At 39.0% G+C, this 26,650-nt stretch overlaps 1 protein-coding gene and 1 long non-coding RNA gene across 6 annotated transcripts in view; one reads left to right on the top strand and one right to left on the bottom strand.

Annotated features, from left to right (window-relative positions):
- ZNF782 (zinc finger protein 782) overlaps window positions 1-23,537 on the bottom strand; it is a 53,775-nt gene extending 30,238 nt beyond the window's left edge. Inside the window, exons 1-5 of one of the 4 annotated variants that reach the window (XM_044756758.2) lie at window positions 23,447-23,526; window positions 22,216-22,386; window positions 21,673-22,067; window positions 21,271-21,326; window positions 17,234-17,360 (exon numbers count right to left, since the gene is read on the bottom strand). In XM_044756758.2, coding sequence (XP_044612693.1) covers window positions 17,234-17,360; window positions 21,271-21,326; window positions 21,673-21,679 — 190 coding nt within the window. In that variant the 5' untranslated portion in view covers window positions 21,680-22,067; window positions 22,216-22,386; window positions 23,447-23,526. Of the gene's footprint in view, window positions 1-17,233; window positions 17,361-21,270; window positions 21,327-21,672; window positions 22,068-22,215; window positions 22,387-23,446 lie in introns of those variants that run through there. The other 3 variants (XM_070495642.1, XM_070495643.1, XM_070495645.1) reach the window with 3 other exon arrangements.
- Window positions 23,538-23,555: 18 nt separating this feature from the next.
- LOC139041685 (uncharacterized) overlaps window positions 23,556-26,650 on the top strand; it is a 51,447-nt gene continuing 48,352 nt past the window's right edge. The window contains exon 1 of one of the 2 annotated variants that reach the window (XR_011497344.1): window positions 23,556-23,749. This is a non-coding gene — a long non-coding RNA (uncharacterized lncRNA). The remainder of the gene's footprint in view (window positions 23,750-26,650) is intronic. The other variant, XR_011497343.1, reaches the window with a different exon arrangement.

Genomic DNA, 26,650 nt, shown 5'->3' with positions numbered 1-26,650 from the left:
TATCAAACACCAAGCAAGATTTATTTTTAACATAATGACATTATTCTAAAATTTATATGTGAAGATAAAGGAACTAGAATAGCTAAAACAATATTGAACAAGAAGTATAATGTGGGAAGCATCACTCTACTTTATTTGGAGAACCCAGAAATAGACCCATACAAGTACAGTGAACTGATTTTTGACAAAGGTGAAAAAGCAATTCAATGGAAGAAATATAATGGTGCATGAGCAAATGGATATCTAAGGGCAAAAAAATCTCAACTTAACTTCACTCCCTATACAAATATTAACTCAAAATGCACCACAGATTTAAACATACAATGATCTAATTTTTTTTTTTTTGAGGAAGATTAGCCCTGAGCTCACATCTGCCACCAATCCTCCTCTTTTTGCTGAGGAAGACTGGCCCTCAGCTAACATCCGTGCTCGTCTTCCTCTATTTTATACGTGGGACGCCTGCCACAGCATGGCTTGATAAGCGGTGTGTAGGTCCACACCCAGGATCCAAACCAGTAAAACCTGGGCCACCTCAGTGGAACATGCAAACTTAACCACTGTGCACTGGGTTGGCCCCAACAATGACCCAATTTTTAAAATTTGGAGAAAACTTTTAGACCAAGGACTTGGTGAAGCATTCTTAGACACAACAACAAAACCCTGACAAATTGGACTTCTTCAAAATTAAAAATTTAGGCTCTACAAAAGACTTTATGAAAAGGATGAAAAGGTAAGTTACAGACTGGCATAAAAATCCACAAACCACATGTATGAGAAAGAACTCATATCTAGATTACATAAACTCACAAAACTCAATGGTAAAAATACCCTCCAATTAAAAAATGTGAAGGAAGAGGAGGATACATCCAAACTCATTTTATGAGGCAAGGATTATCCTGATACAAAACCAGACAAGGACACCACAAGAAAAGAAAATTATAGGCCAATATGCCTGATGAACACAGATGCAAAAATCCTCAATAAAATATTAGCAAACCAAATTCAACAATACATTAAAAGGATCAGACACCATGATCAAGTGGGTTTCATTCCAGGAATGCAAGGATGGTTCAACATCTGCAACTCAATGTCATAATCCCATTAACAAAATGAAGGATAAAAATCATGATTATCTCCACAGATGCAGAAAAAGCATTTGATAAATTCCAACATCTATTTATGATAAAAACTCTCAAGAAAGTGGGTATAGAGTGAACATATCTCAACAAAATAAAGGCCATATATGAGAAGCCCACAGCTAACATCATACTCAATAGTGAAAAGCTGAAAGCCTTTCCTCTAAGATCAGGGACAAGACAGGGATGCTCACTCTCACTACTTTTATTCAACATATTGGAAGTCCTAGACAGAGCAATTAGGCAAGAAAATGAAATAAAAGGCATCCAAATTGGAAATAAAGAAGTAAAACTGTCTTTGCAGATGACATGATACTATATATAATAAAAACCCTAAAGATTCCACCAAAAAAATTGTTAGAGCTGATAAATGAATTCAGTAAAGTTGCTGGATACAAAATCAATACACAGAAATCTGTCCCATTTCTATATACAAACAGAAAGAGAAATGAAGAAAACAATCCCAGTTACAACTGCATCAAAAAGAATAAAATACCTAGGAATAAATTTAACCAAGGGTGTGAAAGACTTGTACATGGAAAACTGTATGACGCTGATGAAAGAAACTGAAGACACAAATAAATGGAAAGATTCTCTGCTCATGGATTGGAAGACTATGTTAAAATGTCCATACTATCCAAACTAATTTACAGATTCAATGCAATCCCTATCAAAATTCCAATGGCAATTTTCACAGCACTAGAACAAAAAATTCTAACATTTGTATGGAACCACAACAGACTCCAAATAGCCAAAGCAATCTTGAGAAAGAAGAACAAAGGTTGAGGTGTGATGCTCCCTGATTTCAAACTATATTACAAAACTATAGTAATCAAAACAGTATGGCATAAAAGCAGAATAGAGAGCCCAGAAATAAACCCAAGTGTATATGGTCGATTAATTTAGAACAAAGGAGCCAAGACTACATAATGGGGAACAGACCGTCTCTTCAATAAATTGCTGTTGAAAAACTGGACAGCCACATGCAAAAGAATGACACGGGACCACTATCTTACACTATACACAAAAATTAACTCAAAGACTTAGATTTAAGACCTGAAACCATAAAACTCCTAGAAGAAAACATAGGCAGTAATCTCCTTGATATCAGTCTTGATGATGAGTTTTCGGATTTGAAACCAAAAGCAAAGGTGGTATTATTCATTATTCAGCCATAAAAAAGAATGAAATCTTGCCATTTGCGACAACATGGATGGACCTTGAGGGCATTATGCTAAGTTAAATAAGTCAGACAGAGAAAGACAAATACAGTATGATCTCACTTATATGTGGAATCTAAAAGAAAAAAATAACAAACCAAGCTCACAGATACAGAGAACAAAAGCTAGAGGTGGGGGTGGGGGATGGGCAAAATGGGTGAAAGGAGTCAAATGATACAAACTTCTGGTTACAAAATAAATAAGTCATGGGGATGCAAAAAAAAAAAAAAAAAATTGCAACAGAGAGTCTAGTGTAAGATGGTGGACTAGGAAGTCCTAGCCATTTTTCACCAGTAATGATGTGAAAACTACCCATTGACAAAAACAGATCTGGGATAGCACTAGAGTACAATTAAGACATTGCAGCAATCTAGAGGAGCACAAAAACTGAGAGTAGTGGCACAGAAATGCATAGAACACATTTTATGCGTCACTCCATCCCTTAGGCTGGCACAGTTTGGTGCCAAGAGGGATTCTGTCAGCCACGACCTCCCCCTTAACAGGGAAAAAAGAGAGCAGGAGGACCCCTGCAGCCTTTGCCACCAACGACCCCAACAGCCCTCACTGTTGCAAGATACTTGTAACTTTCTCCACTGAGGACACCCATGGTCTTTGCCCACAGTTATCCCAGCAGATGGAACTGCCTGGTGTCCGTGCTGCTGTGACCCTCTAGAGCAGGAGATGCTACCGAGCTCCCTTTGGGGCTGAAGCCACTGCAGCTCCTCTCATCGGCCACTCCCCGCCCCCGCTGCCCCCTGGCAACACCATGCACTTGTTTGAGCCCTGGACTCTGGTGTGGTCATTGTCTGTGCCTGTCTAATGGCACTGAAAGGGAACCCCTTGGCTACAACATCCACCTGTAGGGGAAAAAGAGAGCAGAAGGAATCCAGAAGCCTTTGACACCAAGGACCCTAGCAGCTCTTGCCACTGCTGTAGACACCCACAGCCTTTGCTGACAAGGACCCCTACAGTCTTTGCCAATGCTGACTTCAGCTGATGAATCTGCCTGGTGGAACCAGTAGAACCACACCACCACTGCCCCCCAGCTCCTACATACCCATAAAGACTTCTGTAAAGTCTGGAAGAGGTGACTGCTTTTTCAAATGCAAAGACATCAACATAAAGCTACAAGGAACATGAAAAATCAAGCAAATATGACACTACCAAAGGTAAGCAATAAATTTTTAGTAACCAATCCCAAAGACATAGAGATCTATGAATTGGCTGACAAAGAATTAAAAATAATTGTTTTAGGGATGATCAGCTAGCTACAAGAGAAGAGAGAGGGAAAACTCAATGTAACCAGGAAAATATTTCAGAAACAAAATAAGAAGTTCAACAAAGAGATAGAAATCATAAAAAAGGACCAAACAGAAATTCTGGCACTGAAGAACACAATAAATGTAATGGAGAGTGTCAACAGCAGACTTGATCAAGGAGAAGAAATAATCTACAAGTTTGAAGATAGGTCATTTGAAATTATCACATCAGGGGAGCTGGCCTGGTGGCGCATGCAGCAATTAAGTTTGCAGGTTCCGCTTTGGTGGCCCACGGTTTGCCGGTTTGGATCCCGTGGGCGGACATGGCACGGCATGGCAAGCTATGCTGTGGTAGGTATCCCACATATAAAGTAGAGGAAGATGGGCATGGATGTTAGCTCAGGGCCAGTCTTCCTCAGAAAAAAAGAGGAGGATTGGCAGCAGATGTTAGCTCAAGGCTAATCTTCCTACAAAAAAAAAAAAAAAGAAAAAATTATCAAGTTAGAGGAGAAAAAATAATGAAAAAGAGTGAAGAACACCTTTGAGGTTTTTTTTTTAAATTTTAAAATACACTTTATTTTTAAATTTTTTAAATTATTTTTTGAGTTAATGATAGGTTACAATCTTGTGAAATTTCAGTTGTACATTATTGTCTGTCAGTCGTGTTGTAGGTGCACCCCTTCACCCTTTGTGCCCACTTCCCACCCCACCTTTCCCCTGGTAGCACTAATCTGTTCTCTTTGTCCACATGTTTAAATTCTTCATATGAGTGGAGTCATACAGAGATTGTCCTTCTCTATGTGGCTTATTTCACTTAACATAATTCCCTCAAGGTCCATCCATGTTGTTGCAGATGGGATGATTTTGTTCCTTTTCATGGCTGAGTAGTATTCCATTGTGTGTGTGTGTGTGTGTATATATATATATATATACACACCACATCTTCTTTATCCAATCATCTGTTGATGGGCACTTAGGTTGCTTCCATGTCTTGGATATTGTAAATAATGCTGCCATGAACATTGGAGTGCATGGGGACTTTTGGAATTGCTGACTTCAAGCTCTTTGGATAGATACCCACTAGCGGGATGGCTGGATCGTATGGTAGTTCTATTTTTACTTTTTTGAGGAATCTCCATACTGTCTTCCATAGTGGCTGCACCAGTTTGCATTCCCACCAGCAGTGTATGAGGGTTCCTTTTTCTCCACAACCTCTCCAACATTTGTTACTATTTGTTTTAGTTATTTTGTCATTCTAATGGGTATAAGGTGATATCTTAGTGTAGTTTTGATTTGCATTTCCCTGATGCACAGCGATGATGAACATCTTTTCATGGGCCTATTGGCCATCCGTATATCTTCTTTGGAGAAATGTCTGTTCATTTCTCCTGCCCATTTTTTGATCCAGTTGTTTGATTTTTTGTTGTTGAGTTGTGTGAGTTCTTTATATATTATGGATAGTAAGCCTTTGTTGGATGGATGACTTGCAAATATTTTTTCCCAGTTAGTGGGTTGTTTTTTGCTTTCAATCCTGTTTTCCTTAAAGAAGCTCTAGTCTGATAGAGTCCCATTTGTTTATTCTTTCTATTGTTTCCCTCATCTGAGAAGACATAGTGCCCGAAAAGATCCTTTTAATACTGATGTCAAAGAGTGTACTGCCTACATTTTCTTCTAGAAGCCTTATGGTTTCAGGTCTCAGCTTTAGGTCTTTTTACATTGACAAATCTAGGAGATCTGAAGGCTTCCTCCACACACATTTCTCTCTCAATCCCTAGACTTGGGAAGTTCTCTTCTATTATTTCATTGAGCACACTTTCTGCTCCATTTTCCTTTTCCACGTCCTCAGGAATTCTGATTATTCTTAAGTTGCATTCTCTCATTGAGTCAGCTATTTCTCGGAGATTTTCTTCAGTTTTTTTAATTCTTAGTTCTCTTTCTTCCTCTGTCTGGAGCCATTCAGCCTGTCTATCTTTGATTATGCTAATTTTCTCCTCTATGGTGTCTACACAGGCATTCAGGGAATCCGTATTCTCTTTTATCTGAGCCATTGTATTTTTCATCTCTAGTATTTCTGATTGATTCTTCTTTACAGTTTCAATCTCTTTTGTAAAGTAACTCCAGAACTCGTTGACTTGTTTCTCTATATTTCCCTTTACCTCATTGAGTATTTTGATGATAGCTATTTTGAACTCATCTTCACTTAGTTTACCTATTTCCAAGTCATCAGGATTTAATTCTGTGTTTTTACTGTTTTCCTTGCGGACTGGAGCTTTTACAAATTGCTGGATGGTAGAGGAGCGGTTTTTGTGCATGATACTATTATTTGGTTGCAGTTACAGTCTGTTGCCCTAGATGGGGGTCTAGAGCCACGCGTTCTGAGCCCTCCGCCTTCAGCTGCCATGGTGGTGCGCAGCTTGAGTTGGGTAGGAGGGGCACTTTTTCTTGCACGCAGACCTGGATTCCGATCAGCTCTCACTCTCTGATTTCCTAGGGCCCTGGCTTGATGGGGTCCCCCCACGCAAAAGCCTTCCCCCATTAGAGGGTTTCTGCTGCACGGGAGGTGGGAGTCCTGGATGATCCCTGGACAAGCAGCCCCTCCCTCACTCCTTCCCTCACGCGTGGCAGCAATCCCAGTCTCCAGGGGAGGGAGTGAAGTTCTCTCCTACCACGTTCCAGCTCCTCCGAGGGTGGCTCCAGCCTCTCCACCCCTCATTGCCTGGCTGCTGTGGGTTTCCAACGATTTCTGTTATTAGGATTTTTTTTTGGTTGGAAAGCAGTTGCTCTTTTTGGTTGTAATTTGGAGGGGAGAAAGTCCCAGGTGAGCTCATGCTGCCATGTTGCTGACGTCACTCCACCTTTGAGATTTATGGGTTACTGACGAAAGAATTAATACACACATTCTATGAGTCTCAGGAGAAGAGAGAGAAAAAAGGGTAGAAAGTTTATTTAAAGAATTCGTGGCTAAAAACTTCTCAAATCTTGGGAGGGAAATGACATCCAGACTCGTGAAGCCCAAAGGACCCCAAATAAGATCAACCTAAAGAAGAGCACATTGAGACACACTATTACCAAACTGTCAAAAGTCATGTACAAATAGAATTTTTGAAAGCAGCAAGTGAAAAGTGACTCATCACAAAGAAGGGAACCCCCATAAAACTACTAGCAGATTTCTCAGCAAGAACCTTGTAGGCTAAGAGAGAGTAGGACAATATATTCAAAACAGTAAAAGAAAAAACTTGCCAACCAAGAATACTATGCCTGGCAAAATTATCCTTTACAAATGAAGAAGAGATAAAGTCTTTTCCAGACAAACAAAAACCAAGGGAGTTTATTACCACTAGATCTTCCTTACAAGAAATGCTTAATCAAGGGAGTTCTTCAAATCAAAATGAAAACACATTAAACAGCAACAAGAAAGTGTATGAAAGCATATATTTCACTAATAAAGGTAAATAGACAAACAGAATAATGTAATTCTGTAATGGTGGCATGTAAATTACTTTTAACCCCAAAAATCAAAATTAAAAGATAAAAATTTGTTAATAGATACATAATATAAAAAGAAGCAAACTTGGACTACAAGAACATAGAATGTGAGGGGAAGAGTAAAAGTGTAGAGTTTTTGTGTGCAACTGAGGTTACCAACTTAGATAGTTATAACTATATGACTTTTTATGCAAGTGCCAAGTTAACTACAAACAATATATCTATAATAGATGCACAAAAGATAAAAAGAAAGAATCAAAGTAAATCATTATAAAAATAATTAAATAATAAAGGAAGACAGCAAGACAGGAAGAGAGGGACAAAACAACTGCAAAACAGACAAAAAACAATTAACAACATGCAACAGTATGTCCTTACCTATCAATAATTACTTTAAATGTAAATAGATTAAAATCCCAAATCAAAAGGCACAGAGCAGCCAAATGGAAAAAAACAAAGATCCAGAGATATGCTGTTTACAAGAGGCTTATTTTAAATTTAAAGACACACATACACTGAAACAGAAGGCATGGAAAAAGATATTCCACACAAATTGTAACCAAAAGAAAGCAGGGATGACTATACTTATACTCAACAAAACAGACATTAAATCAAAAACTGTCTCTAGAGACAAAGGTCATTATATAATGATAAAAGGCTCAATTCTATAGGAAGATATAACAATTATAAATATAAACACACCCAACATCAGAGTGTGTGTGTATATAAATATATAAATATTGACAGATCTGAAGGGAGAAACTGATAGCAACAAAAAGTAGGCAACTTCAATACTCCACTTAAAATAATGGATAGAAAATCCAGACATAAAATCAATAAGGAAACAGCTGACTTGAACAACACTATAGACCAAATGGATCTAACAGACATATATGGAACCTTCCATCAAACAGAAGAAAATACATTCTTCTCAAGCTCACACAGATCATTCTCTAGGACAGATCATATGTTAGGTCACAGAAAAAGTGTCAACAAATTTAAGAAGACTGAAATCATTCCAAGCATCTTTTCTGAATTAGAAATCAACAACAGCAAGAAAACAGAAAAATTCACAAATATGTGAAAAATGAACAACACTCTTGGACAAACATTGGGTCAAAAAGGGAATTCAAATGTATCTTGAGACAAGTAAAACCAAAAATACAACATACTGAGACTTAGGAGATGCAGCAAAAACAGTACTAAGAGGGAAGTTTATAGTAATAAGGCCTACATTAAAAAAGAATATTAAATAAACAAACTAACTTTACATCTCAAGAACTAGAAAAGGAAGAACCAACTGAGCCCAAAATTAGCAGAAAGAAGGAAATAATAAAGATTAGAGCAGAAATAAATCAAATGGAGAAAAGAAAAATCAGCAAAACTAAAAGCTGGCTTTTTGAAAAAATAAAATGAACAAATTCTTAGGGTAGACTAAGAAAAAAGAGAGAAGATTCAAATAAATAAAGTCAAAAACAAAAAAAGGAGATATTACAATAGATGCCTCAGAAATAAGAAGGATCATATGGGATTATTATGAACAACTATGCAAATTGGATAACCTAGAGGAAATGGATAAATTCCTAAAAATATACAACCTATCAAAACTGAATCAAGAAGAAATAGCAAACTTGAACAGACCTATAACAAATAAGGGGACTGAAACAGTAATCGAAAATCTGCAGACAAAGAAAAGCCCAGCACCAGATGGCCTCATGGTAGAATTCTACCAAAGAATTAATACCAATCCTTCCTAAACTCTCCCCAAAAATGGAAGAGGGAACACTTCCAAACTCATTTTATGAGGTCGGCATTACCCTGATTCTAAAATCAGAGAAAGACATCAGAAGAAAACTACAGGCCAATATCCCAGATGAACATAGATTCAAAAGTCCTCAAAAAAACTAGCCAACTGAATTTAACAGCACATTTAAAAGGATCTTATACAGGCATACCTCGCTTTACTGTGCTTCGCACATACTGCCTTTTTTTTTTTACAATACTCTCCACCAACAAAAAGATTATGACTCACAGAAGGCTCAGATGATGGTTAGCATTTTTTAGCAATAAAGCATTTTTTAAATTAAGGTATGTACTTTGTTTTTTTAGACATAAAGCTATTGCACACTTAATGGACTACAGTATAGTATAAACATAACTTTTATATGTACTGGGAAACCTAAAAATCTGTGTGACTTGCTTTATTGAGAAATTAGCTTTATTGTGGGAGTCTGGAACCAAATCCCCAATATCTCTGAGGTATGCCTATACTGTGAACAAGTGAATTTATCCCTGCCATACAAGGTGTTTAATTATATGAAAATCAATCTACGTGATACACCACACAGAGAAATGAAAAGGAAAAAAACACATGATTAGCTCAAAAGACAGAGAAAAACCATTTGACAAAGTTCAACATCCATTCATGATTAAAATTCTCAGCAAAATAAATACAGAAGGAAATTTCCTTAACACAATAAAGGCCATATATGAAAAGCCCACAGCTAACATCACAATCAATGGGGAAAAATTGAAAGAGTTCCCTCTAAGATGCACTATAAGGCAAGGATGCCCACTCTCACTACTTCTTTTCAACATAGTATTGAAGTTCTATCTGCGTCAATTAGACAAGAAAAAGAAATAAATGTGATCTAAATCTGAAAGGAAGTAGTAAAATTATCTCTGTTTGCAGAAGACATAATCCTATATGTAGAAAGCCCCAAAGACTCAACAAAAAAATTGTTAGAACTAATAAACAAATTTAGTAAAGTTGGAGGACACAAAGCCAACATAGAAAAATCAGTTGTTTCTACTACTAACAACAAACTATCTGAAAATGAAATTTAAAAACATTTAGAAATAAACAAAAAGGTGGAAGATTAGCACACACATATTATAAGAGTGATGAGAGAAATTAAAGAAGGGGCTGGCCCCATGGCCAAGTGGTTAAGTTTGCGTGCTCCACTTCGGCATCCCAGGGTTTCGCCGGTTCGGATCCAGGGTGTGGATGTGGCACCACTTGTCAGGCCATGCTGAGGTGGTTTCCCACATGCCACAACTAGAAGGACCACAACTATAATATACAACTATGTACTGGGGGGATTTGGGGAGATAAAAGCAGGAAAAAAAAAAAGATTAGCAACAGTTGTTAGCTCAGCTACCACTCTTTAAAAAAATAAAAAACAAAATTAAAAAAAAAGAAATTAAAGAAGACACAGATTAATGGAAAGACATCACGGATTGAAGAATTAATACTGTTAAAATGTCCATACTACCCAAAGTGATCTACAGATTCAATGCAATTCCTATCAAAATCCCAATGGCATTCTTTGCAGAGATAGAAACAACTATCCTAATATTCATATGGAACAACAAAAGATCCTGGATAGCCAAAGCAATCTTGAGAAATAAGAACGATGCTGGAGGCATCACACTTCCTGACTTTAAAATGTATTACAATGCTATAGTATAACGAAACAGTATGGTACTGGCATAAAGACAGGCATATAGACCAATGGAACAGTACAGAGAGCCCAGAAATATATCCACAGATCTATGGTCAACTGGTCTTTGACAAGGGTGCCAAGAACATACAATGGGGAAAGGTCAGTCTCTTCAATAAATGGTGCTGAGAAAACTAGATATCCACATCAGAAGAATGAAATTGGATTTTTATCTCAAACTATATACAAAAATCAACTCAAAATGGATTAAAGACTTAAATGCATTTAAGACCAAAATCATAAAACTCCTAGAGGAAAACATAGGGGAAAAAACTCCTTGACATCAGTTTTGGCAATGGTTTTTTGGATATGACACCAAAAGCAGAGGCAACAAAAGCAAAAACAGACGTGAGAGATTGTATCAAATGAAAAAATTTCTGGAGAGCAAAGGAAACAATCAGAGTGAAAAGGGAACCTATGGAATGGGAGAAAATATTTGCAAATTATAATAATAATTATAAGGGGCAAAGATCCGAAATATATAAAGAAGTTGTACAACTCAATGGCAAAAAAGCAAATAACCAGATTAAAAAAATTGGGCAAGGGACCTGAGTTGACATTTCTCAAAGGAAGCCATAGACATAGCCAACAAGTATAAGAAAATGTGTTCAACATCACTGATCATCAGGGAAATGTAAATCAAAACCACAATGACACACCTGTTAGAGAAAGGTGATTACCAAAAATACAAAAGATAACAAGTGTTGGTAAGGAGTTGGAGAAAACAGAAACTTTGTACACTGCTAATGGGAATGTACACTGGTAGAACCAATGTGGAAAACAGTATGGAGGTTCCTCAAAAAACTATAAATAAAAGTACTCTATGATCCAGCAATCTCACTTCTAGGTATATATCTAAAGGAAATTAAATCAAAGAGAGATCCACACTGCCATGTTCACTGCAGCATTATTCATAATGGCCAAGATATAGAAACAATCTAAATATCTGTTGATGGATGAATGACTAAAGAAGATGTCCTATGTAAACTATACAATGGAATATTAACCAGACAAAAAAGGGAAGGAAAACCTGATGTTTGCCCCAACATAGATAAATCTTGAGGGCAGTATCCTACATGAAATAAGCCAGACACAGAAAGACAAATATTGTATGTTCTCAGTGGAATCTAAAACAGTCAAACTCATGGAAATGAGAGTAGAATCATGGCTTCCAGGGACTCAGAAGTTGGGAAATGGGGAGATGTTGGTCAAGAAGTACAAAGTTCAGTTATGCAAGATGAATAAGCTATGGAGATCTAATACACAGCAATATGATATAGCTAACAATACACCATTGTATTCTTTTTTATTTTTATTTTTGTACTCAGGAAACATTGGTTTATAACATTATATACATTTCAGATGTACAACATAATATTTTGACTTCTATATAAACTACATTGCCTTCACCATCAAAAGTCTAATTTCCATCTGTCACCATACAAATGTCCCCCTTTACCCCTTTTGCCCCATCCCAGCCCATTTCTCCTCTGGTAACCACCAATCTGTGCTCTGTATCTATGTGTTTGTTATTGTTGTTTTATCAACCACATGAGTGAAATCATACTGTTTTTTACTCCTGAAATTTGCCAACAGGGCAGATCTTAAGTGTTCTCTCCACAGAGGAAAAAAAGGTAACTACGTCAGGTGATGGATATGTTAATTAGCTTTGACTGTGGCAATTAATTCATAATGTATATATGTGTATCAAAACAAGTTGTACATCTTAAATGTATACAATTTTTTTTTTTTTTAAAGATTTTATTTTTTCCTTTTTCTCCCCAAAGCCCCCCGGTACATAGTTGTGTATTCTTCGTTGTGGGTTCTTCTAGTTGTGGCACGTGGGACGCTGCCTCAGCGTGGTCTGATGAGCAGTGCCATGTCCGCGCCCAGGATTCGAAAAAACGAAACACTGGGCCGCCTGCAGCGGAGCGCGCGAACTTAACCACTCGGCCACGGGGCCAGCCCCATAAATGTATACAATTTTTAATTGTCATTATACATCAATAAATATGGGGAAAATGCATAAAAGTCATGAACAGATATATTACTGTCTAAGGATATATAGATGGTACATAAATACAAGAAAAGAGAAATATCACTATCCACTAAGCAAATACAAATTAAGACCATGATGAAATATCACTGTACTATTACAACCACTAATACATAGGAAGTAACTGGATTTCTCATACACTGCTGGCACAAAATGGTACAGCAATTTTGGAAAATACTTTGGCAGTTTCTTAAAAAACAAAACATATACTTACCATACAATCCAAATCACACTCCTAGGCATTTATCCCAGAGAAATAATAATTTATGTTCATACAAAAACTTAAACATGGATGCTTACAGCAGCTTTATTTATAATAGCCCAAGATTAGAAACAACCAAAATGTCCTTCAGTAGACGAATGGCTGAACAAACTAGAATACATTCACACAGTGGAACACTATGTAGTAATAAAAGAAATAAACGATTGATACACACTACAACTTGGACTGATCTCAATCTCACATCAAACACGGAATGATTCCATTGATATAACACTCCTGAAATGGCAAAATTATAGAGATGAAGAGCAGATTAGTAGTGGGCAGAGATTAGCGGTGGCGTGGGAGAGGGAATGGGTGTGACTACAAAGAAGCAGCAGGAGAGAAACCTTTGTGGTGATACAATATTTCTGTATGGACCAGATGGCTTCCTTGGAGAATTCTACCAAACATTCAAAGAAGACTTAATACCTATCCTTCTCAAACTCTTCCAAAAATTGAAGAGGAGGGGAGGCTTCCTAACTCATTCTACGAAGCCAGAATTATCCTGATACCAAAACCAGACAAGGACAACACAAAAAAAGTAAAATTACAGGCCAATATCACTGATGAACATTGATGCAAAAATCTTCAACAAAATACTAGCAAATTGAATACAACAATACATTAAAAAGATCATATACCAAGATCAAGTGAGATTTTTTTTCCCCAGGGATGCAGAGGTGGTTCAACATCTGCAAATCAATCAATGTGATATACCACATTAACAAAATGAAGCATAAAAATCACATGATCATCTCAATAGATGCAGAGAAAGCATTTGACAAGACACAGAATCCATTTATCAAAACTCTGAATAAAATGGGTATAGAAGGAAAGTATTTCCACATAATAAAGGCCATATATGACAAACCCACAGCTAATATCATTCTCAATGGAGAAAAACTGAAAGCCCTTCCTCCAAGAACAGGAACCAGACAAGGATGCCCACTTTCACCAACCTTATTTAACATAGTATTGGAAGTCTCAGACAGAGCAATCAGGCAAGAAAAAGAAACAAAAGGGATTCAAATTGGAAAGGAAGAAGTGAAACTGTCACTATTTGCAGATGACATGATTTTCTATATAGAAAACCCTAAAGAATCCACTAAAAAACTTTTAGAAATAATAAATGAATACAGTCAAGTCGCAGGATACAAAATCAACATACAAAAATCAGTTGTGTTTCTATATAGTAACAACAAAGTAGCAGAAACAGAAATTAAGAATATAACCCAATTTACAACCACAACAAAAAGAATAAAATACCTAGGAATAAACTTAACCAAAGAGGTGAAAGATCTGTACACCAAAAATTATAAAACATTGTTGAAAGAAACTGAAGACACAAAGAAATCGAAAGATATTCCAGATTCTCAGATTGGAAGAATTAACGTAGTTAAAACGTCGATACTTCCTAAACCAATCTATAGATTCGAGACAATTCCGATCAAAGTTTCAACAACTTTTCACAGAAATACAGCAAGGAATTCTAAAATTTATATGCAACAACCAAAGACCCCGAGTAGCCAAAAGAACTCTGAGAAAAAAGAACAAACCTGGAGGTATCACACTCCCTGACTTCAAAATATTCTACGAAGCTATAGTAACCAAAAGGGCATGGTACTGGCACAAAAACAGACACACAGATCAATGGAACAGAATTGAGAGCCCAGAAATAAACCCACACATTTATGGACAGCTAATTTTCAACAATGGACCCAAGAACAATACAACAGAAAGGAAAGTCTCTTCAATAACTTTTGGGTGTTGGGAAAACTGGATAGCCACATGCAAAAGGATGAAAGCAGACCATTATCTTATACCACATACAAATATTAACTCAAAATGGATTAAAGACTTGAATGTAAGACCCGAAACCATGAAAATTCTAGAAGAAAACATAGGCAGTACGCTCTTCGACATTGATCTTAGCAGCATATTTTCAAGTACCATGTCTGACCGGGCAAGTCAAAGAACAGAAAAAATAGACAAATGGCACTACATCAAACTAAAAAGCTTCTGCACAGCAAAGGAAACAATCAACAAAATGAAAAGACAACCTAACAATTGGGAGAAGACATTTGCAAACCATACATCTGATAAGGGGTTAACATCCAAAATATATAAAGCACTCATACATCTCAACAACAAAACTAACAACCCAGATGAAAAATGGGCAAAAGATCTGAAGAGACGCTTCTCCAAAGAAGATATACAGATGTTCAACAGGCACAGGAAGAGAAACAGGCATATCACTAACTATCAGGGGAATGCAAATCAAAATTACAATGAGATATCACCTCACTCCCATTGTAATGGCTATAATTAACAAGACAGGAAACAACAAGTGTTGGAGAGGATGTGGAGAGAAGGGAACCCCCATACACTGCTGGTGGGAGTGCAAATTGGTGCAGCCACTATGAAAAACAGCATGGAGACTCCTCAAAAAATGAAAAATAGATCCACCATATGATCCACCTATTACACTGCTGGGTAGTTATCCAAAGAACATGAAAACGTGAATGCATAAAGTTACATGCACCCCTATGTTCATCACAGCATTATTCACAATAGCCCAGACTTGGAAGCAACCTAGGTGCCCATCAAGGGATGAATGGATAAAGAAGATGTGGTATATACACACAATGGAATACTACTCAGCCATACGAAACCATGACATCTGGCCATTTGTGACAACATGGATGGACCTTGAGGACATTATGCTAAGTGAAGTAAGTCAGAGAGAGAAAGTCAAACACCGTTGATCCCACTCATGAGTGATCCCACTTATGATTCCACTCATAAGTAGAAGATAAAAACATCGAAAAACACACACATAGAAACAGAGATTGGATTAGTGGTTATCAGAGGGGAAGGGGGGAGGGTGGAGGGCAAAAGGGATGATTAGGCACATGTGTGTGGTGATGGATTATAATTAGACTTTGGGTGGTGAACATGTTGTAATGTACAGAGAAATCGAAATATATAACGATGTACACCTGAAATTTATATAATGTTATAAATTAGTTACCGCAATAAAAAAGAATAAAAATCAAAAAATAAAGTTCTGTATCTTGATTGTGGTGGTGATTACACAAATTTCCATATGTGATAAAATGGCACAGAAATATTCACACGCACTGTACCAGTATCTGTTTACTAGTGTTGAGACTATATTATGGTTATGTAAGACATAACCATTGAAGGAAACTTGTGAAGAATACAACTGTGCTAACTCCTGTAAATCTATAATTATGTCATAAAAAGTTTTTTAAAAGTATATGTAAAAACCAGAGGCAATCTGAAAACATTTTCTTCTTAAAAAGGAGGGGAAATGTTTGCAAAACATATTTGCTAAAGGTCTAAACTTCTTCAATTCAAAAATAAGACCAAAAAACTCAACTAAACAAAAAATGGGCTAAATATCTGAGCATACGCTTCATTAAAGGAGATTATGAATGGTTAAAAAACACATAAAAAGAGGTTCAACAGTATTAGTCATCAGAGAAATGCAAATTAAAACTCAGTAAGATACAACTAGACACCAATTAGAATGGTTAAAAATAGACTTGCCAAACCAAATGTTGGTAACCGGAGAGCAATGAGAATTCTCAGACATTGCTTATGGGCATGAAAAACAGTAGAGCCAGCTTGGACACATTTGGCAGCTTCTTATGCCGTTACATATAAACTTACCAGAAGACCCAGCAGGCTCACTCCCAGGTATTTATACAAGAGAAATGAAACTACGTCGACATAAAGACTTGTATGTTCATAGTGGCTTTACTCATAATCTCCCCGAAGTGGAAAAAAACCCATGTGGCCATCAACTGAAAGGACAACAAACTGGTTTATGCACAGAAAGGAACACTACTCAGGACAGAAAGAATCAACTAGTAGTACACATACATCACGAGTCTCAAAAGCATTCCACTGAGTGAAAGAAGCCAGACAAAAGACAGTCTATACTTTAAGATTCCATTTATATGAAAGTTGAGAAAAGGCAAAACTACTGCAATAGAAGGCAGACCAGACTGCTCTGAGGGGTCTGAGAGGTAGGGGTGGAGGGAGGGGACTCACTGCAAAGGGGGACAAGGATCTTTTGGGGATGATGGAAACATTCCAAATCATGATTTTGATGATGGTCATCTATTGTATTATTTTTCAATACTCACTCACTTGTACACTGAAAAGTGCTGCGTTTTGTTTTCTGTTAAATATACCTCAACAAAAGTGATTAACAGTTAAAAAAGAAAAAAGGAAAAACAGAATTTGCAGTCTAAATGGAGTCACATGGTAAGGTCTGCTCACCCACGGAGACGAGGTGGCTGTAGTTCTCCAGCATCACATCTCTGTACAGGGTCCTCTGTGCAGAGTCCATCTGCCGCCACTCCTCCTGGGTGAACTCCACAGTCACGTCTTTGAATGACACTGATACCTGCAACAGCACATTTCTAATCAATGTCCAGAGTCAGGGACATGGACTACTTTCGGAAACTGAGTCTTACTGTTTACTGTTCAAAGTCTAAAACAAAGTATTATAAAGGATGACTATCACAGTCCTAATTCTGTCTTATACTTTGAGGATATGTACACAACTAGTAAAAAATATTATTCTCATGCTCTGATTTACTTATATTTATTTTTAATTTATACACATAATATTGTCACAATATAATGAGAACGCTTAGTGCCTTATTTTTTGAGGTAAAGTTATTATAAATAGGATTCCTGTATACATTTCCCATACACCATGGATTATGTTGAGCTCTCTGCAGAGCATACACCCCAGCATGGAGAGCTCTGCTGTGGCAACAGCGAATCAATAAGAGATACATGTAAGACTGGGGAGGTATTACATACCACCAGATTTATATTTCAGGAGCAATGCTCTAGAACAGGGTTTCTTCAACATGGCACTACCAACACTGTGGACCATATAATGTCATTTTTGTGGAAGACTGTCCTGTGTACTTTAGGATGTTTATCCCTGTCTCCTATTGATTAGATTTCAGTACCATCCCCAGCTGTGACAATCAAAAATATCTCCCAACACTGCCAAATGTCTCCTGGGGAGCAAAATTGACCCGTTAGGATTATTTATATTGCTCTATGTGAATAGTGAACAATGTCTTAAGCAGCAAAACAAAAGATCTAACTTCAGAGATAATCTATATTAAGGCAAAGTTACAAAGATAAAGGATAAGAAACTAATCCTTATAGGAAACAAATCTGCTTCCTGAAACAAAATTATTTTCTTGTGCAGCTATACACAGAGTTGCACAAGCAACTGGGTAGATGCTACACAGAGACTGGAAGAATAAATAGGAGGCAGAGGTTGGGTCATAGCGAAGCAGATGTTTTTCATTTGCTCTCAAAATGGCTGTGGAATGTACAGATAGAATTATTTATTTTGCTGTTTTTGCATGATTTTGGAACAGAGAGGGAAGTCTAAAATGAAAATAAGGATTTAGAAGACATTAGTCATTAAGATGGTAATTGAAGTCACCAGAGAAAAAGGGCTGGTTCAGAAAGGACATAGAAACTGAGGAGAGAAAAGGACCAAGTACAGAATTCATGGAGATAGCAAAATTTAACAGGCAAGTAAAAAAAGAATAGGCCACAGAATCTCTGAATGTTGGAATGACAAATCAGAAATATTAGATTACTGGAAATTAAGAGAAGAGAGAATTAGAAGCATAAATGATTCCCCTAGTTCAAGGGAATAGATGGAGCACACACATTTACATCCCCTGCCTCCAAAAACACACTCGGATAAAATACAAACTTGCTACAAAAGTATGACAGAAAAGGACTACAGAGAAACGTCATAGCAGAAGGCCCGAAAATTTGAACAAACTCTGGAAGACAGAGGGTAAGGTCGTATTGAATAAGAAAGACAGGACAATTTAGCCCACAATCTAATGCAAACAGAGAAGTGGGCAGAGGAGCAGGGCACTGATGAGAGCCAGAACGACATGCAAGCTTCAAGCGAACAAGAGCCGGAATAAAGTGTGTGGTGAGAAGAACGGTTAACAGAGTAAACTTCCTATCTGAATACAGGTGACGTCATTCAAATGAGTGAGGAAAGGCTGGACACTAATGTCACAGGGATAGCTGGAGGCCACCTGGGAAAAGACAGATCTCTTTCTCACACCAGAGAGCAGGATAAAATTAAAATGTATTCAAGATTGAAATGCAAGAAATAACATCACATTCTAGAAGACTACACAGAACAATGATTTCACAATGCTAGAGTGGGAAATGTCCAACTCTGACTGAAAATCCAGGAATCAGAAAAAAACTGCTAAATTTGACAACATAAAAATCAAATGCCTTTATGGTAAAGAAAAATCCTGAGCAAGGTAACAATACAAAAAACAGTATGAAAATTGTGCAATTGATATCATAGAAAAAGGGCTGTAAGGGTATACTGGATACAGTCATTAAAATCAGCACATCAATAGAACAGGTAAGGGATAAACAGCTCAACAACAAAGAAATATTATGAACTACAAACAAAAAACAGTGTTCTGCCTCACTCATGAGAAGAATAAAGTGGACAGAATTAAACTGAGATCAGTTCTAATTCACACTGGTAAAAACCCAAAGTCTGATGCACACTCTACTTGCAAGGTTGTGGGGAGGAAACAAGCGGTTTCAGACTGTTGGCTCTACTCTCAATTACACCCAAAACCTGACCACTTCAAAGTAACTAACACCTGTGATTACCATTTCTTGCTAGGATTACAGAAATGGCCTCCAACACTGTATCTGCTTCCACCACTGCCCCACTAGAGTCTATCTTCAAACAGCAGACAGTGTTATTCTTTTAAACTCTAAGTCAAAACTATCCTTTTGACTCAGAAGGATAAAAACCCAAATCCTCAAAACCCTCTGTATCACCTAACTAAATGGAGAGAGATACTTTTGATGAACTGGAAGACTCATTATGATCAAGATGTTAATTCTCCCCAAAATGATCTATGCTACAAATTCTATAGAATCCGTGCAATAGAAATCAAAATCTCAGCAGGCTTTTTTGAGATAGACAAGCTGATTTTTAAAACTTTCTATAAAGATGCAAAGGACCTAGAATATCCAAAACAATTTCAAAAACAGAACAAAGGTAGAAGGCTCACATTACCTGATTTCAAGACTTCCTTTACACAGACACGCAACGAGACAGCAAGGTATTAACAAAAGGACTAACACAGATCATCAGAAGTGAAGAGAGTCCGAGACAGACCATACATACACTGCCGGTCAACTTCCCACAGAGGTGCCAAGGTAATTCAATGGAGAAAGGATAGTCTTGTCAGCAAAAGGTGCTGACAGGGGGCTGTGCAGAGCTAGAGAGCACAATATGGCAAGGGCATGTTCCTCTACTCCCGATGTTTAGAGTCCACTGCCAGCGCGTAATATGAAGACCCTCAGACTCAGAAATTCTAGGTTTCAGATTGTGCCAACTAGAACATATTCTGTCCTTTTCTGATTAGCAGCTTTATACTAAAATAAAATTTAAAAGCTGAAAAGGGCAATTATTAATATAATAGATAAAGACTTTGAAATTCTAAGAAAATACTATCAATAAGCTTATGAAAATACATTTAAAAACTTAAAAATACGAAAAATTTTCTTTGAAAATGTAATGACAAAAGTTATACTAACAAAAAATACAAATTCAGTATAGGCTTATGACTAATAAATTAATTCAATAATCAAAATCTTCAAGCAAAAGTCTTCATAAGGCCAAAATTTATATGTAATACAATTTTCTCACCTAAATTATTAGAAAAGAAAAGGAGCAGGAAAGTGCCCCATTTCCTTTTATGAGACTATGACCTCGATATCATGATTGGACAGGGAAACAAGAAATTATAGTCTAATCCAACCTGCGGATACAGAAATAAAAATCCTAAATATAGTATTAGCAAAAAGCCCTAGGAAAATATGTAAGAAGCAACTAACCAAACAGCAACTAGGGTCTGTACAGGAATTCAAGTTCATATTAGAAAATCCACTGTACCGTTTACACTATCTTCAGATGGAAGGAAATAAGCTATAGCTTTATTCCAATAGATGCACAAAGGGAATCAATATAATGCATTGCACAGTCATGACTAACATGAAATCTCAACAAACTGGTACCTGGAGGGAACCTATTTACCCTGACAAGGTCACCTACAAAAGCTGACAGCAAACATAGTTAACAGTCATACTGGGTATATTTTCCCTCAAGATTGACTTGATCTATTTCTATTTGTCCTTTTTCCATTTCATGCATGGATCCTTCTAAACCTATAAATCCCTTACAATACAAAGTAGGGAATGGAGAAAGCGCTCACCTGAGGGATGTTCATTTTCTGTGGCTCCTGGGCAAGTGAAGAGAACTGTGGCTCAGCTGAGAGGACAGAAAGAAGACAGGAGTCCTGAGATTTGACCTGCCACAGCTCCTAGAGTCACCTCCCCACATCAGCACCCCAGCTGGGGATCATCCTCCCCCAGACACAGGGCCCTCTGGGCCTTGAAAAGGCACGAGGAGGATCATGGACAGGCGGCACCACCTGTCTTTGTGTGACTCTGCAATGACCATCTGCAGTTTTTTACTGAGTGAACATAAACTTTTCTTGATTGATTTAATAGTAACGCATGTGTCCTTCTGACTAACACAAGGAAATAAAAACAAAAGATGAGTTGAATTAAACTACACCAAAGGACAAGACATTACTCTTTCATTAAATACTCACTGTGCATCGTTTATCTATTTTTCTCAGTAATATTATTTACCGCCTGGTAGAGACAATCCACGGGAAGCCTAGTAAAAGAGATGGGATGCTTGAAGGCAGGAACTTTTGTTCGTTTCAGCTGGGATGTATTCCTCAGAAGGCCCCTTTGATAAGATGCTTTTGGTGACTTATCCGAGAGGAAACTGCAGTTTTCCTTCTGACTCTGTCATAAACCGGGTTTCCCTGGATAAGTCACTGAAACTTTCAGGCCCAATGTCTTTACAGTTTTCAAGAGAGCTGCAAGTAGATGACTTTGGAAAATCCTTCAAGAATCATTATTCTGGGATCCTGCGAGGTCAGGATGATGTCACTAATATCACATGTGGTGGCAGACACGTCTGACAGTAGCGCAGCCTCTGTAAAGAGTGGGGGCCATTTAAGGGGACCAGAGCCAGAACCTCCTCCCTCTGCCTGGTTGTCCCTGTCCCCCGGACCTCGCCCTCACAAGCTCCCCAACAAAGCAGCTTTTCCTGAGCAGCCTGCCCCTGGGGCACCCCAGCTCACCTGCTCTACTGAGGGATGAACAAACCTCCCACTGTCACACAGTGTGGTGGCTCCTGAAGGTGGCATCAGCATCAAGTCTGGCTCATTCTGGGCAAGGGGATGAGAACGGCTTCTGACCTTGCAAATCTAGGACCTGCTCTTTCTGGGCTCTTCTGTCTCTGCTCTGAAGCTCTGGAGAGAGGTCTAAGGTCAGAGGGGTGCTCTCCTCCAGGTAAGACTCCTGCACAGAGGCCCCTCCTTCCTGCCTCACAAGGGTTGCTTTGTTCAAGGAAACTGGGAAGTGGATCTGGGAAACAAATTCATTTTAGGGGCCAAAGCCTGACTCTTGAAATTCACTACAATATCAGACTTAAAGGACATCCCGTCAGCGCAGAAGGGGCCAGGCCCCTCTGTCTGACCCAAGGGACCTGAAGAGACACTAGAAACCCCAAGGTACATGTGACACATGGTGGGATTCCATCCACATCCCTTCCCTTACATCCCTGGGGATGTGGGGACAGGCCACGGTCCTAAGAGCCAGGAAGGCCGCAGTGCCAGTCTTGGGCAGGTGTGACATCAGACAAAGCCTGAGGCTGAAGGGAAGCCACCTGCCCTTGAACCCAAATCCTGCGCTGCAACCTCCTGACCGAGCACATCGGGCCACCGACCTGAGCCTCGGCTGCTGGGGAAGCGGGCGTGAGGGCACATGAAGCCATCCAGCGACACCAACAAACTGACTTCCAACTATGGCAGCAGCTGTCCCTTACCCAGGGCTTCCTACCCGGCCCTCGCCTAAATACTGTACAACGATGACTCGGACCTAAGGCTCAAAACGACGCCGTGAGACGGCGCTATCAATCTCACGCCCACATGAGCACGCTGACCCAGGCCCTTCTGTCGCCCCTGCTCGGAGGTGACAGAGCCGGGACTGACCGGGCCTTTCCGGCTCCGCAGCTCGGCTGCCCCGCAGACCCGGGCCCCGTCCGCGTTTTAACCGGCCTCCCGCCGCCGCCGTGGGCTTCTCTCGGGTCGGGCTGCAGGAGGGCCGGGCACACGGCCCCCGCTCCCGACGGGCTCCGCCGCACCTGCGCCCCGGCAGCCCGTGGGCCCCCACCGGCCGCCCCGCCGAGGACCCGCCCGGGCGCATTCATGGCGCTGGGGGCGACGGGAGCCCAAGACTTCCCGCCCCCAGCGCTGCCCCTCACTCTCAACCCCGGCGCGCCCTCTACTCTCTGAGGAGATTCTGAGGTACCTAACGCCTCCCGAGAAGTCCGGAGAAGAGGAGCAAGGAAGCGGGGCTACGGCTGCACATGCGCAGAGGGAGCCCGGAATCCCCTTCCCAGAGTGCCGCGCGGGGAGCCAGAAGGAGGCAAGACTACATTTCCCATAGACCCCGGCGGTCACTGTTGGGGTCACTCTTTCAGCGCCTCCGCTTTTCGAGAGACTGGGGAATGATCTCTCCGAGCCCGAAGAGGTTGAGGATCAAACGTGACTTCCGCCGCCAAATGCAAAAGGTGGTCCTCTATTGGCTCCTGATTGAAATAGCGTTTTTTCCGTAAGTCGTGTAGAGACAATTTGGGGAGCTTGAATATGGATTGGTTATTGAAAATATTAAAATTACTCTTAATTAGATGAAGTGTGAAAAAATTTTGGAGTTATATAGGAAAATTTATTTTGTGAAAAAAAGAAGGCTTGACGACTGAAGTATTTGGGATTGAAATTATATAGGTGTAAAATTATGATTTCATAATTTTTCAACCAGTGGACCCCCACCCTTTACAGCCACTGGCCTGGTCCCAGCGCCCCTGGAGCCCAGTGTGGAGGTTCTACTGGGGGTAGAGACAGGGGCTCCAGGTGTAGATGTGTATAGGAAAGCTGTTGGTTTTCATACGTTAACATTGTTTCTTGCTGAAATCTCTTACTGTTTCAACAAATTTTTATGTTAATTATCTGGGATTTCTGTGCACAATATGACAAATTTGCTTTCTTTTTTCTGACATTTATAATCCTTTGTCATTCTTTCATGAATTACAAACAAAAGCACAAAAATGCTGGTCAAACTATATTAAATCAATCATAATAGACTTTAACGTAAAGATTACTAATGGAGAGAAAGTAGTCACTACATATGTTCATTTAATCAACATTTATTGAGAACCCGCTTGCAATAGACATTATTCTAGATGCTGGGATAGCAAGCATCAAATCAAATAAAAGAGATTAAATTCCCTACCCTCATGGAGTTTAGAATCCATGGGGACCTATTAGTCAGGGTCCCCTCAAGAAACAGGTGTCACTTGTCAAGGAACAATGAGACACTTGAGGAGAGTCTACTAATGTGTCTCTAAAAACATGGGTAGGGTGGGTGAAGCATCGTGTAACTAGTGACAGTAGGGAATCATTATCACCACCAGGCCTATAATGAAGGTAGGTAACATTACCAGACCTTGGCAGAAAAGGCCACACTTGGGAGAGCTGTGTGGCCTTAGGAAGAGAAACATTGTAATGGCCATTACATGGCTCAGCACAGAGTGCCAAAAGAATAAATACCCAACCTCATTTATTCTCTTCCCTCTAATGTCTCTTGTCTTTAAGCATTTGTAAACCCCATTCAATACCTGTACCTAGAATTCCATCCACATATGTCTCCTGCAGACCTTTTTGTCACCAATTTTCCAGTCTTATTCTTGTCTGTTCCCCTACTACCAGTCAACTCATTGAGCTATTGGACATGAATCAATATAAATCTAAACTCAGGACGTGTCTCCTCTTCACAAGGGGAGCAACTAAATATATCTCCTTAAACTCTGCCCCTTTGGAAGATTTCTTTTTACCACACGTTTCAGAACCACCTGTAAGTGAGACTAATCGCAGCAGCCATAACTTCCAATGATGCCACCAAACATAGTAGACTCAGGTTGAAGGAGATTCAACTGGTATATGCCACAAGTCTCCCTTGGGGACTTTTGAGGGTTGATTAATTGTATATACTTGTGACTAAATTATGAAGAATTTTGTCAAAGGGACCCAGCCTCCTCTTCAGTTGAAGCCTCTTGTCTATAAAGTAGGATATATAAAGGACAGGGAAAGAAGATATGAATCCCTGTTACTGTGACTTGTGTTAGTTCTCTGCCAGGAGACCTAGAATTTCATAGATAGATAGATAGATAGATGTCTCAAGAAGTATCTTAGTAGGGTGCCCATTTATTAAAACTTCATGATCAAAGAGACACCACCACAGATCCCTTCAGGTCACCACAAAAAATGTCTATACCTCAGAAATACTCTGAGAATTTAGAAAACTATTTTTCAGGATCCCAATAGAGAAATAACATATTTCATTGGTATGAAATGCGCCATGGGCTGCTCCTAAGTTCATGGAGTATAATCATACTGATAAATTTGGCCCTATCCAAAACATAGTAGTTCATTCTTCCTGGTCTAATTTCCTAAGGATGCTACCTAGTTTCTACTTGTACTATTGAGCAAAATCTTAAGTTCCTTTTGTATTTTGTTTTTATATTTCTGGATTAGACTTTGCTTGTCCTCTGAGCATAGCTGTTTTTTTAATTAACATTATGGGCCTGGAGTCAGTAAGGCAGGTTGTACAGGCAGGCCCTGAAGAGAGTGTGCATCCTCTTTCAGGGGTGAGTTATACTGGGATCACCCCTCAGGATTTGGAGAGAGAGAAAAGTGAGAGAGCCACTGTCAGAAGTCAGTTAATCTTCACTTCTTTTTCTCAGCTCAGCACAAGCAGTGACTTTTAGTAAACCTTGAGGGCCTTAAAATTGCAGGGAGTGTGCCAGGTACAATGAACCTGAATTGCCTAGTAAACTTCACAGGCTCAATTTGCCAGGCAAGGTGTACAGAGCAGAGAGTATCTGTTCTGAGCAACAGCAACCAGTTGTGGTGTTTGACCATATCCTTCTCCTCTGATAATAACTTTGGGCTTCCTGGATGCTTGGTAAACCAACCTAAGTGAAGGAATACAATTTCTTCACCTTGATCTTGACCTCACACTGAATCCATCCTAGCAGGGATTAGGAGAGAAGATGTATTTACCTGGCATCCATCCTTATATGGATTCTGATAATTTTATAAAAGATTCAGGAGCATAATTGCCCACTTGAAGATATTCTTGTATTTAAGTCTTACCTGGAAGAGTACTTGAGGTAATCTCCATCTACTGAGAGCCAAATATATTGGATCACTTTTTCAACTGTCCAGACACCTCCATCTGGGAATTGTCCTTCTTGATTTCTACCATTATAGATTAGTTTTGTCCTTTCTAGAGTTTCATGCAAAAGGAGTCATACAGTGTGTACTCTTTTGTGTGGCTTTATTTTTTCCCACTCAGGATAATGATTTTGAGATTCATCCTATAGTTGAGTACCAGCAGTGCCGGAACAGCCTCACACGGGGAGAAACAACTGCTTATGAGATCAAGAGGGACTCA

This window comes from Equus asinus, chromosome 23 (genome assembly GCF_041296235.1).
Source record: "Equus asinus isolate D_3611 breed Donkey chromosome 23, EquAss-T2T_v2, whole genome shotgun sequence".
Lineage (NCBI taxonomy): Eukaryota > Metazoa > Chordata > Mammalia > Perissodactyla > Equidae > Equus > Equus asinus.
Note: the sequence above shows the minus strand (reverse complement) of the source record. Positions and strands in the feature narration are given on the sequence as shown.